The sequence below is a fragment of the Hyaena hyaena genome, unplaced genomic scaffold (genome assembly GCF_003009895.1).
Source record: "Hyaena hyaena isolate Hyena2069 unplaced genomic scaffold, ASM300989v1 scaffold_347, whole genome shotgun sequence".
Lineage (NCBI taxonomy): Eukaryota > Metazoa > Chordata > Mammalia > Carnivora > Hyaenidae > Hyaena > Hyaena hyaena.
Window position 1 is genome coordinate 996,092 of NW_024080979.1, and position 15,614 is coordinate 1,011,705.

The 15,614-nt window shown below is 45.2% G+C and overlaps 2 protein-coding genes across 3 annotated transcripts in view; one reads left to right on the forward strand and one right to left on the reverse strand.

The window, feature by feature from the left end:
- Window positions 1-2,954: 2,954 nt before the first annotated feature.
- Window positions 2,955-14,707, forward strand: EFCAB10 (EF-hand calcium binding domain 10). Its single transcript, XM_039249787.1, has 4 exons — window positions 2,955-3,107; window positions 12,593-12,757; window positions 12,871-12,958; window positions 14,628-14,707. The coding sequence occupies exons 1-4, from the start codon at window positions 2,999-3,001 to the stop codon at window positions 14,662-14,664; spliced, it is 399 nt and encodes a 132-aa protein (XP_039105718.1). The 5' UTR covers window positions 2,955-2,998; the 3' UTR covers window positions 14,665-14,707.
- Window positions 13,915-15,614, reverse strand: part of RINT1 (RAD50 interactor 1) — a 33,054-nt gene continuing 31,354 nt past the window's right edge. For both annotated transcript variants that reach the window (XM_039249786.1, XM_039249785.1), the window contains exon 15: window positions 13,915-15,003. In XM_039249786.1, the coding sequence (XP_039105717.1) occupies window positions 14,857-15,003 (147 nt within the window). In that variant the 3' untranslated portion in view covers window positions 13,915-14,856. The remainder of the gene's footprint in view (window positions 15,004-15,614) is intronic.

Below are 15,614 nucleotides of genomic sequence, written 5' to 3' on the forward strand. Positions count from 1 at the left end.
AAAAAAAAAAAAAAGAATAAATAAATAAATAAAATTAAAAAAAAAAAGGTTCCTGAGGTGCCTGGGTGGCTTAGTCGGTTGAGCGTCCGACTCTGGCTCAGGTCATGATCTCATGGTTCATGGGTTTGAGCCCCGCATCTGGCTCTGTGCCGACAGCTAGCTCAGAGCCTGGAGCCTGCTTCAGTCCGTTCCACCACCAGGATCTCTCAGGCTTCCAGCCATGCCTCTGTGAGAAAAATACAACCAAGTGGCCTTAGAGAATGGGACCCTGTCACACGCATGAATCCCAATGTCATACTTGCTCGAATCTGTTCTACATGTGGGGATTCCACATATGATGTCTTCAAAGGATTCTGCTGCTAAAGAGTTAGAAAAAGTGCTCACCTACATCATCCTGAAATAGTCTCCTTCTTACAGACCTAAGCTGTGTTGAGGATTTGGGCACACAATTTTCAAGCCATTTCAGAGAAACGACTCCTCCTTCTTGGAACTCCTCCTCCAGACCTTTAAGACAAAGAGCATTGTCCTCCCACTTTGCTCAAGGTTGTGCCAGTCTCGCAACCATGGCTATAAAGTCTCCTTCTCTAGTCTTCCCAGGTGCTCAGGGTACAGAATTCTCAACGTGGACCCGACCTCAGAAGCCCACATCTCCAGCACCTTGGCTACCTTCTGTTTCAGACTTGGTTCAGTCTCCTGGCATTGACTTTCTGGATCCTTGTTCCACCCTCTGTTTTTCAATTGCTTAAAGATTATTGTTAGTAAATGCTGATTTAAAATTTTTTGTAAATATTTATTTATTTTTGAGAGCGAGAGAGGCAGAGTGCAAGCAGGAGAGGGGCAGAGAGAGAGAGAGAGAGAGAGAGACAATCCAAAGCAGGCTCCAGGTTCTGGGCTGTCAGCACAGAGCCCGATCGATGAAGGGCTCAAACCCACCAACAGTGAGATCATGACCTGAGCCAAAGTTGGACGCTTAACATACTAAGCCATCCAGGTGCCCCTAAATGCTGAGTAGATTTTAAAACCTGTAAGATAAAAAGGTATAAAGAAGCTTAGTCCATGAGCACCTGTGTACCCACTGCTCAGGCAAAGAAAAATCACATTACCATTACCCCTGAAGTCCCCAGGATATTCCTCCAAAAACCCATTCCCTTTCCTTTCCCCTCCAAGGCAAATACTATGCTGAATTTTGTATATAATTCCCTTGCATTTCTTAATAGATTTCCTCCATGCTATAATCTGTAAACAGTATATTTAATTCTGTATGCTTTTTAACTTTATATAAATTTTTTATGGTACATATTCTGAGACAATAGACAATCAGATGCTTTTGAGATCCACTCATATGTTTGCAAGTAGCTACAATGCATTCATTGTTGCAAAGCTTTATAGCATCCCATTGTGTAATATACTACAGCTTTTTTTAATCCATTGTATTCTTTTCTTTTAATGTTTATTTTTGAGAGAGAGAAAGAGAGAGAGTAGGAGCAGGGAAGGTGCAGAGAGGGGACAGAGGCTCTGAAGCAGGCTCTTCCCTGACAGCAGAGAGCCTAATGTGGGCCTTGAACTCATGAACAATGGGATCATGACCTGAGCGGAAGCTGGCCACTCAGCCAACTGAGCCACCCAGGCACCTCAATCAATTGTATTCTTGATGAACTTTGGGACTGCTGTCAGTGCTTGGTGTTATGAACAGTGCTATGAACATTTCTGTACATATATCCTGATACACCTGGACAAGAGTTGCTCTTGGAGTGGAATTTCTGGGTCATAGTGCAGAAACATGTTTATATTACCAAGATAATTCTAAATCATTTTTCCAAAGTGGATGTTCCAGTGTATGTCCATCATCACTGACTGTTTGGCGGCGCTGTATCCTTGCTAGCCCTCGATATTGTCCAGCTTCCTAATTTTTACCAGTCTGGTGGATGTAAAATGGCATTTTCTTGTAGTTTTAATTTATTTACAGGATTGTTGAAGAGGCTAAGAGTATTTTTATATGTTTATTGGCCATTTGTCTTTTCTCTCCTTGAAGTACCTGTTATGGGCTCTCTGTTGAAGGGTGAGGGCACAGGCTTCAGTGCCTGGCCCTCAAGGACAGAACTCCCAGCCTAGAGTTCAGTTTCGAAGGTACAGTGACGATTGAGTAGAGGACCTCGTAGGCACCTGCATCCCATCTTACTCAGTGACCCTCCCTCAAAACTACTGTCAGATGGTCTCTGGTAAGACCAGCTCCACACAGCCTAGTTAAGCAGCAAAGATGTTAGAGGTCAGTATCCCAGTATGCTTCCTGACCCACAATCCAGTGGAGAAAACGGACTATTTTCTTGCCCCATTGCCTGTGCTGTGCTGCAAGCCGCCCATACCAAAGATGGTGCTTAGAACTCTCCAAGCAGGTGTGGGGGGGAGGGGGGAGGGTGCTCTTGGAGGTCTCGGTCGGTTAAGCTTCAGACTGTCAGACTTGGGCTCAGGTCGAGATCTCCCTGCTTTTGAGTTCTGGCCCCAAAAGGAGCTCTGCGCTGGTGACGTGTTGGTGCGAAGCCTGCTTGGGATTCTCTCTTGCGCTCTCTCTCTGCCCCTCCCCAACTTGCATGCCCTCTCAAAATAATAAACTTAAAAAAAAAAGAACTCTCCACCATAGACTCCAGAACCGCCTAAGTTCTTTCTGTTATTAGTTCATCCACGTGAGGTCTCATTCATTGGCTCAACAAGTACTGAGCACCAGACAAAGCCAGGAAAAGTCCGTCGGCCTAGCCCTCAGCCCCAGGGGAGGCGGGGTGGGGGAAGCGGACCATCCTTCCACAAGGGGCTCTGGTCGGGTCAACCTCAGCCTCCGCACAGGCCCCACCCCATAGCGCCCCAAGCTTCCCCTCGGTGGTGTAGAACTCTCTGCCCAGGTCTCTTCCACGTGAGGCACGTCACGTGACCGCGCCGGGTGCAGGGGGCGGGGCCGAACAGCCCGCCGCTGCCTGATCACCTAGCAACGGCCAGACGCAGTGCCATGCAAGCGGGCAGCAGCAGGGAGGAGGAGGCCAAGAATTATTTGGAAAAACATCGGATTATGGAGTTGCTGAACTATCTCACCAGCAGCCTACTCTTCTTCCGGCCAGGTAAGAGTCTTGCCCAGCACTCGCATTTCTGTCCCACCCGCCTCGCCTCCTGGCACGGAGCGGAGCGGTTCCCAGAAATTCCCAGTACAGCCAGGCGTTCCTCCGCGGCCGGCGGCCGGCTCCCCTCTCCAGTGCCCCCTCCTCTATGCCCACACTCTCCCCTGCATCTCGGCGACTGGAGCCCTTCTGCCAACTAACGCTATGGTCTTCCATCAAACAAGTACCTTCTGAACGGCTTCTTTGTGCCCACCACGAGCCAGGAGGCTTGTGGCGGGTGGGAGAGAGGCTCCGAGGAGGGGCCTGCTTAATACTACGTGAGGGTGAGCGAGAGGCTGCAGTGAGTCTCCTCTTCTAGAAAATGGGGATAATAGTACCCATCTTATGGACATGTGAAGAAGATTAAATTAATAATATAGAAATTAGTCCTGTGCCTGGCAACCAACAGATGTTTCATTTTGTTTTTATAAAAGTATAGGGATGGGGGTTAAAAATCAAAAACTACTCCAAGGCTTATGAATAATGGCATTTCCCTTCCTGTCCCAGATTCCCACTCTATAGACGAAATGATTGCCAACTCCTTTAGCTATTTACCTTGATATTTCTAAATCACAGACTTGCACTGCTACTTACTAATGTCCCTTGCTCTGCGTGCTTAGCCTTAGCTTTATACTATGGAAGATGAAACTCTCTCACACACCACGTACATGTACACGCGCACACATGCACAGACACATACACACACAAACACACCCACACCTGTTCCCATAGACTGTGAGATCATGACCTGAGCTGAAGTCGGATGCTTAACACACTGAGCCACCCAGGCGCCCCATATGCGCAGAGTATTACAGGAAAGTACCTGAATCCTGTGCTTGGTTGTACACTTGTGAAGTCCACCAGTCTTCACAAGGGGCTGGCCCCATCTTTTGTATGCCAGGTGGGGGCCGTGGAGCAGGCTGGGCATTGTTTTTGGCACCTGTTACACATTGTTCACTGATGGCCCAGCATAGTGCCAGCAGCTAGCTGGTATAGTTGTTCTTTTTTTATTTTTTTATTTTTTAAATGTTTCTATTTATTTCTGAGAGAGAGAGAGAGACAGCGTGAGCAGAGGAGGGTCAGAGAGAGAGGAAGACACAATCTAATACAGGCTCCAGGCTCTGAGCTGTCAGCACGGAGCCCCACGCGGGGCTTCAACCCACGAACCGGGAGATCCTGACCTGAGCCGAGGTCGGACGCTCAGCATAACCGACTGAGCCACCCAGGCGCCCCATGGTATAATAGTTCTTTTTGAGGAGGGCATCTAGTGCAGTTTTCTCCCAGGTGCGTGAGCTGGTGACATTCTTTGACTAGGCATTTTCCCATAGATGACAGGACAAAAATGTGTCCGTTTGGCATGACCCACCATCCTTTTTTGTTCAGTGTGCCCCCTTCTGTTGAGGCCCAGTTTTCTTCCTCTTTTGTATAAAGCAGCAGAAGGGCTTCCCTTGGGGGCGTGAGGGTCATGGTGTAGGAGGGAGCCTCCTCTGGGTCATCTCAGGCAGCAGCCCTGTCTGCCTTGTCAGCCAGCGATTTCCTTGAGTTATGGGGTCGTTCCCCTTTTGGTGTCCCTTACCGTGCAGGATAGCTACGCTGTCTGGTAGCCATACGGCTTCGAGGAGTTTTAGTATTTCCTCCTTGTTTTTGATGGTCTTTCCTGCAGCAGTACTGAGGCCCCTTTCTTTATAGACGCTCCATGTACATGGTGGCAAAGGTGTACTGAGAGTCAGTATAGACTTTGACTCGTGTGCCCTTGCTGTGGATACAGGGTCGGGTTAAGGCATATAGTGCAGCTCATTGTCCCAACCATCCTTCCGGTAATGCCTTGGCTTCTAAAATTTTGATAGTTGTGGTTTTCAGGTGTCCTCCTGCAAATAACTGCTCCTGTCGTCGCCGAGCAGGGTGATCTCCGGATTTTTTATGGCCTGGTCTCTGGGCAACTGGTGTAGATTTCATCCGTTACTATGGAATAGTCATGGTGTGGTTCCCCTTCTTCTGTCAGGAGGAAAGTGGCTGGATTCAGTGTCCTTACTGTTTCGAGAGTGACCCGTGGGTTTTCACAGAGAAGCCCCTGATACTGTGTCAGCCGGGAGTTGGAGAGAAAATGGTATCCCTGCGTGTTCATGAGAGACATGACTGCATGTGGGACCTTGACATTAAGTTTTTGTCCCAGTGTAAGATTGTCCGCCTCCTTGATGAGCAGGACTGTGGCCGCTCTAGCGCCCTAAGACACAGTGGCCACCTTGCAGCCACAGGATCGAGTTTTTCTGACAAGAATGCAACTGGCCATTGCCACAGTCCTGTAGTCTGAGTGAGGACTCTCAGGGATATTTTATCTTTTTCGTGCACGAAAAGGTTGAAGGGTTTTTCTATGTCAGGTAAGCCCAGAGCTGGGGCTCGCCCCAGAGCCAACTTTATTTCTGTGAAAGCAGCCCTTGCTTCCTCAGTCCAGGCAGGGACTCCCAATCTGGCCCCGCCCCAATAGATCATAAAGGGGTTTTGCTATGGCTGAGAACCTGGGAATCCAAATGCAACAGAACCCTGCAGCCCCTAGGAATTCACATAAGCCTCGTTTTGTTTGGGGCTGCGGCAATGTGATGGCGACCTTTTTCCATTCCGGCCCTAATTATCTTTTTCCTTGTATGAGAAGGAAGCCCAGGTATCGGACCTGCTGTTGGCAAATCTGTGCCTTTTTCTAAGAGATCTGGTACCCCAAGTCAGACAAGAGCTGCCCCTTGTACAATTCTTGGATGTCACTGGCAAGGAAGGGGTCATCTACATATTGGAGGAGGACACACTCTGTGGTTTCTCTTGGAATGTTGGCAAGGTCCACAGCCAGTGCTTCTCCAAATAGGGTTGGTGAGGTTTTGCATCCTTGGGGAAGTTGTGTCCAGGTCAGCTGCATCTGGCGCTCCATAATGGATTCAATCCATTCAAAGGCAAGCTGTGGTTGACTTTAGGGAGCTAGGCGGAGGCAGAAGACAGCATCCTTTAGGTCTAGGCATGTAAACCATCTGGCAGACTCTGGACTTTGGCTGAGGAGAGTGTACAGGTTTGGAACCACTAGATGTAGGGAAGCAGTCACCTTGTTAATGGCCCTCAAATCCTGAACCGGTTGGTCTCCTCCTGGCTACTTGACTGGCATGAGTGGGATATTCCAAGCCAATTGTCATTCAGTTAGGACAACTGCTTCTTTGAGCTTGGTCAGGTGCTCTTGGATGCCCATTCTACTCTTGAGTGGAAGGGAGTATTGCCTCTGTCTTTGGAGTTGGGCTCTGGGGATCAGATCAATAAAGATGGGAGCTCAATTCTGGGCTAATCTAGGCAGGTTATCTTCGGCCCATACAGAGGGGAAGGCAAGCTTGAACTCTGATGGATGTCAGGGCTGCGTTTAGGCACAGAATACTCTTCACTTCTCTTCCTTCGGCATGGTGATCACCAAGACTAGGGTTTCCCCCATCTCGGGTTTCAGTGGAGGCTAGTGTGTCCAATGGGTTCAAAAGTTAAATGGGCCCCAAACTTGGAGAGTAAGTCTTGGCCCAGGAGGGAACTGGGCAGTCAGGCAAGTAGATGAACTCGTGTCAGACCTTGTGGACCCTAAATTCACATTGTCGAGCTCGGCAGAAGGGTTGTATCGCCCACGTCCCAGTAGCCCCAAGGATGGTTGCCATCTTTTGGCTGAAAGGGTGACCCTCTTCTTTAGTCTTTTTTTCTGCTTCTCTCTCAGCTGTAACTTCTCTGTTCATGAAAACCCTCTTGGTGACCTCTATCAACTGAGTGATGGTCATCCAGGCAAAGCCCTCTAATTTATGGAGTTTTCTCCTGGTGTCTGGGTGGGGGGGGGGGGGAGGCTTGAGCCACAAAGGAGGTATTTACCATTTGTTGACTGTCTTATGCCTCGGGGTCAAATGGGTTGTATACCCAGTATGCCCCACAAAGTCTCCCGTAGTGGTCCCTGGGAGACTCCCCAGGTTGTTGAGTAACCGATGAGATTTTAGTCATGTTCATAGGCTTTTTGGCTCCAAAGGAGAGCCTCTTGGTACTGGTGGATGTGAGCCTGCCCTTCCTCTGTAGTGAAGTCCCATGTCGGGCGTTCTTCAGGTGTGGCAGCTGGAGACCAGGCAGCAGGGTCATTGATCCCCGGAGGTGCGTGGTCTTCCAGGTACTGTCGGGCTCCCTCATTATCCTCCTTCTCTCCTCTGTGTTACGCGGGGTACAGAGCAACTGTTAGCAGCCTTCCCAAGTCGGCCAGGGGGTCTAGAAGAGTGACTCCATCAAGTTGACCATTGCCTGTGCCTTTTCAGAGTATGATGGAGTGTTGTGTTTCCAATTAAAGAGATCAGTGGTGGAGAAGGGCTGATAATACATCATGGAATGGCCGAACTGGACTCTTCTATCCTTTTTGTCTTTCAGGTTCTTTCATCTCCCTTACTAGCATTTTGAGGGTGCCAGGTCTGGGTCTGGGGCACAGTATGGCTGCTGGCCCTGATGAGAGAGGATTCTCTGGGAGTGGGGATAGGGAGGGACGGGCAGCGGAGGAGTCTCAGGCCCTGGACCAGCGAGGGGGGGGAGGGGGAGGGGCGGTGGATCTCGGTGGGGTGTAAGGTGGAGGAAAGACAGGGTCCTCCTCTGGGTCACCGCAAATACCCGGGGAGTGGTGGGCTGCTTCTTTGGCTCTGCAGGTGAGTCTCTGGGTGAGGCGGCTAAGACCTTTGCCTGACTCTGCTTGTTAGGGATGAATCACACCCAAGGTGGAGCGTTTCGGGCAATTTCAGGCCAGGAGCCAATATATGGAAATTGGTCAGGATGACCTGGGTTTCCAGTGACTACTAGCCAAACTCATCAGACCACCTGGACATCTAATGGTCCTTCTGAGAGCCATCCTACATTGAGCATGGGCCATTCTAGTTCACAAAGGGTCCTTAACTTTCCCGGTGTCATTTTTGTCCCAAAGTCGCCTGATAATCCTTTTTTGAAGTTCTTAAGCATGACCGCGAGGATCGAGGGCTTACTCTGTTTCAACCCCATCTTTAACCTTTTCCTGTGTCTGGTGTCACAAAAACAGACTAAGGTGGGGGGGGGTATCCCCTCAGAGGAGAGGACCAATCAGATGCTTCACTTGTGTTCCCTGGGGAACTTTAGGTGAGGCTTGGCCATAGCAGACTCAGCTTTATGACTTGCGATTGGCTTCTATTCTGATGCTGCCCTGGACTGTTTGCCTTTCACCATGACACAGGAGAGCCCACTCAGACTCCGTAGACTTTTGGGGACTTTAAGGGTGCCGGTCCGTGGAGCCACAGATTCGAACTCGGCAGGCAAGCCAGGCCAAGCCGCACATTCACACACACATACACCCCGGAGGTTATCCCATTCCCTCCCACCAAATCCTAACTGTGAGACCTCTGAAGTCTCTGGGGAGTGATGAGGTCCCCCTTCCACCCTTATGGGCGGGTCTGACTTAATTGGGGCCCCATACCTTACTGGTCCCTACGTCGGGTCCAGGTCCTCACCTGCCAAGTCTCTTTGAGTGCGGTGGAAACGACGGAGCAGGGTCAGACAGAGGCAGTCAGGTTTGGAAGCTGCCGAGCAAGCTGGCAGGGGCACTCTTTTCCTCTGCGATTCCCCATTCCGTCGCCGCACCGCCATTGTCCCAGACCCGTGGCAACAAGGGGCCAGTGCGGTTGGGCTTCCTGGTCAGGGAACCAAATATGTTTTGGAACCAGGCTGGATTGCTGGTGGAGAAACCAAGCAGCACTCAGAAATTCTGGTCAACCGGAGTTTTCTTTACATCAATGGGCTCAGAGTAACAGTCTCTCCAAAGGTCTGAGCCCCAAGTGCAAGAGGGAGGGTAGTTTATGGTTTTGTCTTTTCTGCATTCGTGACAACTTGGCGGGGCAGCAAGCAGAGCAGGAAGAACCCAGAGTTCCCTCCAGTCAGGGACTGGAGATCCCTTGTTAGCCCCGCCAGCCATCGTATGGTATAACTTTGTTTTCCCAACAGTTTAATGCCAAAACCTTGTGTAACCTGAAGTTATACAGTAGGAAAATGCGGCCTCACCTAGACTGTATTGGGAAATAGAGCCCCTTGACTGGGCAGCCACATCACAGTGACAATTCTGTGCTATGGAAGGAGGGAGTATAAATGCTCAGGGGATGCCTTTAATAAAATTAGAATTTCATTTTTAAAAAGGAGGCGCCTGGGTGGCTCAGTTAGTTAAGCATCTAACTTTGGCTCAGATCATGTTCCCACAGTTTGTGAGTTCGAGTGCCACATTGGGCTCTGTGCTCAGAGTGTGGAGCTTGCATCAGATACTTTGTCTCCCTCTTTGCACTTCCCATGCTCATGCTCTCTCAATAATAAATAAATGTTAAAAAAAAAAAAAAAAAAGAGAGAGAGAGGCAGTTGTGGTAACCCAGATGAGAGATGCTGCTGTGGAATGGTAGGTGAGGATAAGATCTATCTGATGGTTATAGAGAAGGACAGTTCATTAGAAACCATCATGGCGGAGTTCAGTAGAGACAGTCATGGTGGACTAGGTTTGGGTGTTCCAGATGCTTCGTATATTTAAGTTAGTAGAGTGTGGTAAAGCCCACAAGCTTTGGGAAGCACATTGCCTGGATTCACCCTAGCTGTGGGCCTTGGCAAGTGACTATTAGGAGGAATACCAGACACACATTGAGTACGTGATAAACATTAGCTGCTATTATTAAGATGTTGAACTTGAGGTTTGTCCGCCTTGAAGAACTGATTGTCATTATCAGCTGACATTGATGTAACTTAGGTGGTTAGTAACCTTTAGATCTTCCCTTTATGTTTTAAGGTTATCTCGTGGGGCGCCTGCCTGGCTGAGTTGGTGGAGCATGTGACACTTGATCTTGGGGGTATGAGTTCAAGCCCAGTGTTGAGTGGAGAGATTACCTAAAAATAAAATCTTTAGGGGTGCCTTAGGTGGCTCATTTGGTTAAGCATCTGAGTCTTGATTCTGGCTCAAGTCATGATTTTATGGTTCATGGGATCAAAACCCCTTGTCTGCACTGACAGTATACAGTCTGCTTGGAATTCTTTCTCTCCCTCTCTCTCTGCCCCTTCCCTGATTGTGCATGAGCACTCTCTCTCTCACTCAAACTTAACTAACGGGGATCACATGAAACTTAAAAGCCTCTGCACCACAAAGAAAGACTCAACAAAATGAAAACGCAGCGGACAGAATGGGAGAAAGTATTTGCAAACTATGTATCAGATCATATCTCAAATATAGAAAGAACTCTTACAACTCTGTAAGAAAGAAAAAAATCCAATTAAAAAATGGGCAGTAGCCAGGGGTTGTCACTGCCTCATTCAGAAGAGCATCCAGCTCTTGATACTAGGGTCATGAGTATGAGCCTCACGTTGGGCGTAGTAATTACTAAAAAAAAAAATAATAAACATTTTAAAAAATGGGCAGAGGAACTAAATAGACGTTTTTCCAAGGAAGACACACAAATGACCAGCAGCTACATAAAAAAGATGCTTACTGTCACTAATCATCAGGGAAATGCAAATGAAAACTCCAATGAGATATATCACCTCGCACTTGTTAGAATGGTTCTTATCAAAGAGGCAAAGATAACAAGTGAGAATGTGGAGAAAAAGGAACTCCTGTGCACTGTTGGTAGGAATGTAATCAGTACAGCCACCGTGGCAAACATGGAGGGTCCTCAAAAAAATAAAAACAGAACTACCACATGCTCCAGCAATTCCACTTCTGGGTATATATCCACAGGAAACAAAAACAGGATCTCAAAGAGATATCTGCACCATCATGTTTATGTAGCATTAGTCACAATAGCCAAGGTATGGAAACAGCCTAGTGTCTACTGATGAATGGATAATGAAGATGTGGTAGATTTGTACAATGGAATATTATTCAGCCGTGAGAAAGAAGGAAATCCTGCCATTTGCAACATGGATGGCCCTTGAGGATATGCTAAGTGAGCTAATCTGAAAAAGCCAGAGTTGTAAAAACAGAGTAGAACAATGAGTCTGGGTGGCAGTAGGAGAGATGTTGTAGAAGGGTACAGACTTGCAGCTAGTAATAAGTCTTGGAAATCTAATGCACCTGACAGTGCTGACAGACAATATTACTGTATTATAAACATCAAACTTGCTAAGAGACTAAATCATAATTATTCCCACCCACCCCCCCAAAAATGATAATTATGTGATGTAATAAAGGTGTTAGCTAACGCTATAGTGGCAATCATATTGCAAAATATAAATGTATCAAATCAACATGTTATATAAACTTACACAATGTTACATGTCAGTTATATCTCAAAAGAGGTCCTTCTCTTTCAGAGGTACACACTCAAATATTTATTATTGAAATATCACTGTGATTTACTTCAGAATAATACAGGAAGAGGGGACCTGGATGAGATGATGGTAAAAGAAGACTGGCCACAGATTTTTTAAGAATTTATTTTAAGTTTATTTATTTTTGAGAGAGAGAGAGAGGCAAGGAGGGGCAGAGAGAGGAAGAGAGAATCCCAAGCAGGCTCCGCACCATCAGTGCAGAGTCCGATGTGCAGCTCAAACTCACAAACCGTGAGATCATGACCTGAGCTGAAGTCAAGAGTCTTGACACTCAACTGACTGAGCCACCTTGCGTGCCTAGACTGGCCACAGATTTTAACAGTTAACAGTTGGTGATAGGTTCATTATACTTTCCTACTTCTATATATTTATGAAATTCTCAGTAAGAAAAACTTTTTAAAAAGAATTTTGTATACATAGTTTATACATATATATATAAAACTGTGTGTGTGGTATGTGTGTGTAGTGAGAGGCACTCATCTAAGCTACTGCATCTTGACTTCTTTTGGTTTCTTTTCATTATAACTGACCTGTCTTCTTTCTGTAAAGTGGATCTTCATTTTTTATTTCATATTGCTTAAATGAAAGATAGCCTGATTATCCAAAATGCTGCTTTTATGTTAGAAATGAACATTCGTGGGTGCCTGGGTGCTCATTCAGTTAACTATCTGACTTCACCTCAGGTCATGATCTAGAGGTTTATGAGTTTGAGCCCTGCTTTGGGTGAGCTACTTCTCTCTCGCTCTCTCTGCCCCTCACTCACTTGCACCCTCTCTCTCTCTCTCCAAAAAAAAAAAAAAAAAAAGCATTCAGGCTTCCTAATTGGAAGAGGGTGTTCATCTAAGAGTCCCTGTTTTTATTTATAGTTTATCCTTCCTTTCAGCTGGCCGCCTTCTTCCCTGGTCCCATCTCTGCAGTAGAACACTTACATTATTAAATGTTCGATATCTTGCTTTTCGTACAAACAGGTCTGGGTCCCCAAGTGTCTAGCACAGTACCTTGAACATAGTTACTTAATAATTGTTAAATGACTGCCTCTACTTGCAATATATCTTAATTTTATATCAGAAAGAACTGGAACTATTATTTTACAGAAAAACCAAGAGAGTATTTAATATCTATATTGGAACGACTGAGAATTGCCAAAATCACAGGCGTGGCTTTTCCTTTCTTTATGGATAATTCTAACATTGTGTCAATGTTTGAGATGCTGGACACTTCGAATAAAGGCAGCATATCGTTCGTGCAGTACAAAGAAGGTCAGTATCACCTACCAGTTAAAGCACAGGTTTGTGGTCATTCCATCACTTTCCCTAGCTGAAAATAATTCTCACTTTGTAAATTTTCCTTTCTTCTCATTCTCAATTTACAGCCCTAAAAACCCTGGGTCTGTTGACTACAGATGAAGTTTTAAAAGATGATGGACATGCAATAACTCTGGATAAATTCAGACATGAAGTGTAAGTTTATTTTTACATGACTGATATTTAAATAATATGGCATGACTTTGAAGTACAATGAAAACAATTTAAAACGTAAGTTCCTACCTTTTGACAGAAACATTTCATTCCCTTGAAACTTTCAGCCATCTAGAAAGCGAGGAGTGATTGTAAAGTGTGAAGCTTAGGGGGAGCAGAGGGAGAAGGTGCTGGAATTAGGAAGTTTCTGGGGCAGCTTTCAATGGGAAAGCCCAGCAATTCTCAAATAATAATGTGGAGAAGGCCAGTGTGGTAGAACTAACAGAAAAGCTCTGAGCCCAAATCACTAGTTGGGAAATTTATAAAATATGGAGTAACAGAATTTCTCTCAAAGTGCTTCCTCAAAATTATTTGTCCCCAAGTAAATATTTATCAACAGTATAGGTTGTGGGGCACTCGGCTGGCTCAGTCTGTAGAGCATGCAACTCTTGATCCTGGGCCCATGTTGGGTGGAGAGCTTACTTTAAAAACAAAAAAAACAGGGGCGCCTGGGTGGCTTAGTCGGTTGGGCGTCCGACTTTCGCTTAGGTCATGATCTCGCGGTTCGTGGGTTCGAGCCCCGCGTCGGGCTCTGTGCTGACTGCCAGCTAAGAGCCTGGAGCCTGTTTCAGTCTGTGACTCCCTCTCTCTCTGACCCTCCCCTGTTCACGCTGTCTCTCTCTCTCTCTCCTAGAAATAAATAAAACATTAAAAAAATTAAAAACAAAAAAAACAAAAAAAACAAAAACAAAAACAAAAACAGTAGGGAGACTAGATGGCTAGGTTGGTTGAGTGTCCAACTTGTGGTTTCAGCTCATGGCATGATCTTGTGGTTCATAGGATCAAGCCCCAATCTGGCTCCATGCCCAAAAATAAAAAAAAAAATAATAATAAAGAAATAGGATAGGTTGCATGCCAGCCTGACAATTTTGTTTTTTATTTTTTTAAGTAGGCTCCATGCTCAGTACAGGGCTCAAACTCATGACCCTGAGATCAAGAGTTGCACGCTCTATGAAATGAGCCATCCAGGGGCCCTATGACAATTTTGTACATCTTGAAAAGTACTAACTGAACGCTGAATCAGAAAAAAAGAAATTGGAATAACATTCAATAGTTGTAGAAGGCCTCTAACCAATGTAATTCAATTTGTTTAAATGTTTTGTTCTCTGAGAATTTATTAATCAACAAATTGGTATGTAACAGAGTCCAAAGCCAAGGAAAAGTCAAAGAAAAAAGAAAAGTTAAGATTCCCATCTCATTATCAGTTACATAAATATTAAACAAAAACTGTTTCATTCCCATCCCTGCCCTGGGGAAAGACTGAAGCACAGTGCCCTGGCCTGAAATGTTTCACCCAGGAGAAAAGGCTGCCCACTATCCTGGAATGAAATTAGGAAGGATTTTAAATGTAAGGACAATTATGGAATCTGAGAGCAATTCTATTTTAGTCACCACCTCAGAATGTTTTCTTAGAGGAAAGACAGTGAATTCCCAAACCAGATACAGGAACTTCAATTATGAACATACATTCTAAAGTGATTTTGAAAATTGCTTGTAATTTATTATCTCTGCTCTTGTATCTTGTTCAACAGACATACTTAGCATTTATATTTGTAAATGGAATTACTCGGAGTTTTCATGACTTCTGAGTTTTCTGTCTTTGTTTTCTTAGGAACAAGAGGACGGAGGAAATATGGGCAGCGTTTTAATAATGCCATACTTCCAAGATAATAAATGATTGCATAAAGTTTTCACCTGTCCAGTTTCATTAACTCAGAACTTCCATCACATAACTTGAAATCCAGCTGACTTTCTCTTTGTTAAAAACAAAAACTCCAAAACAAGAAAAGATGCATTATTTTCCCGTATTAGGCCAGTTTGTCCTCAAATTCAGTAGAATCTCAACATCTTGTTGAGCCAGCTTGTAAATTCCAACTTCGTTTAAAGCCTCGGTGGCAGGAGGCCGCCGTGAGGCTGACTGCAGGACGTCTTTCAGAAGGAGGGCAGAGCCAATGTTCAGATTCAAAACAATACAGGCTTCTTTGACACTGTTTAAGGAAGAACAAAACAACAAAAAGGCAGGAGGGAAATGAGATATCCATTATATATATCATCACGTTATCCCATAATATTTTCATTTTCAGAAACTACACAGCTTCCCTGTACTGTCAATCCACATCCCTCTCTAGAGACTATTTATGGATTTGTTATTTTCATGTTAGGACTATGTATGTGTACAGGGTTTCTATTTCATTAGATCACTATAATGTGATAGGATCATTGTTTTCCATGTGTCTATTACTCTCCAAAAGGTAATGTTGACACTAATGTAACAGCCTATTAAATGTAGTTAAGACTTTAGTAGATTACAATATGGGAAGAGAAACTAAAAAACAAAAAGTAAAAATTTTCAGATCTCTTACTAAAATTAAAAAAAATCATCTTTCATTTTATAGTAAAAAAGGGAATACTTTATACTCTCAAACTCCCTCCCTCCAATAATTTAAATTTTCAAACCTACAATTTCTAAGAATACTTCAAAGAATTTTTCTTGTGTACATTTATAGTTATGCTTAGAACCAAAATGAACACTAAATATGTAAGAAAACAACTTTCTTCATGCCTGGCCTACTATGAGGTACCAGGCATATTTTTAATT

Bases quoted from the DNA above. Each gene is read 5' to 3' on its own strand.
- EFCAB10 (XM_039249787.1), top strand. From the start codon at position 2,999: ATGCAAGCGGGCAGCAGCAGGGAGGAGGAGGCCAAGAATTATTTGGAA. The intron at 3,108-12,592 runs GTAAGAGTCTTG...ATTATTTTACAG, and splicing joins CCTACTCTTCTTCCGGCCAG to AAAAACCAAGAGAGTATTTA. The intron at 12,959-14,627 runs GTAAGTTTATTT...TTGTTTTCTTAG, and splicing joins GATAAATTCAGACATGAAGT to GAACAAGAGGACGGAGGAAA.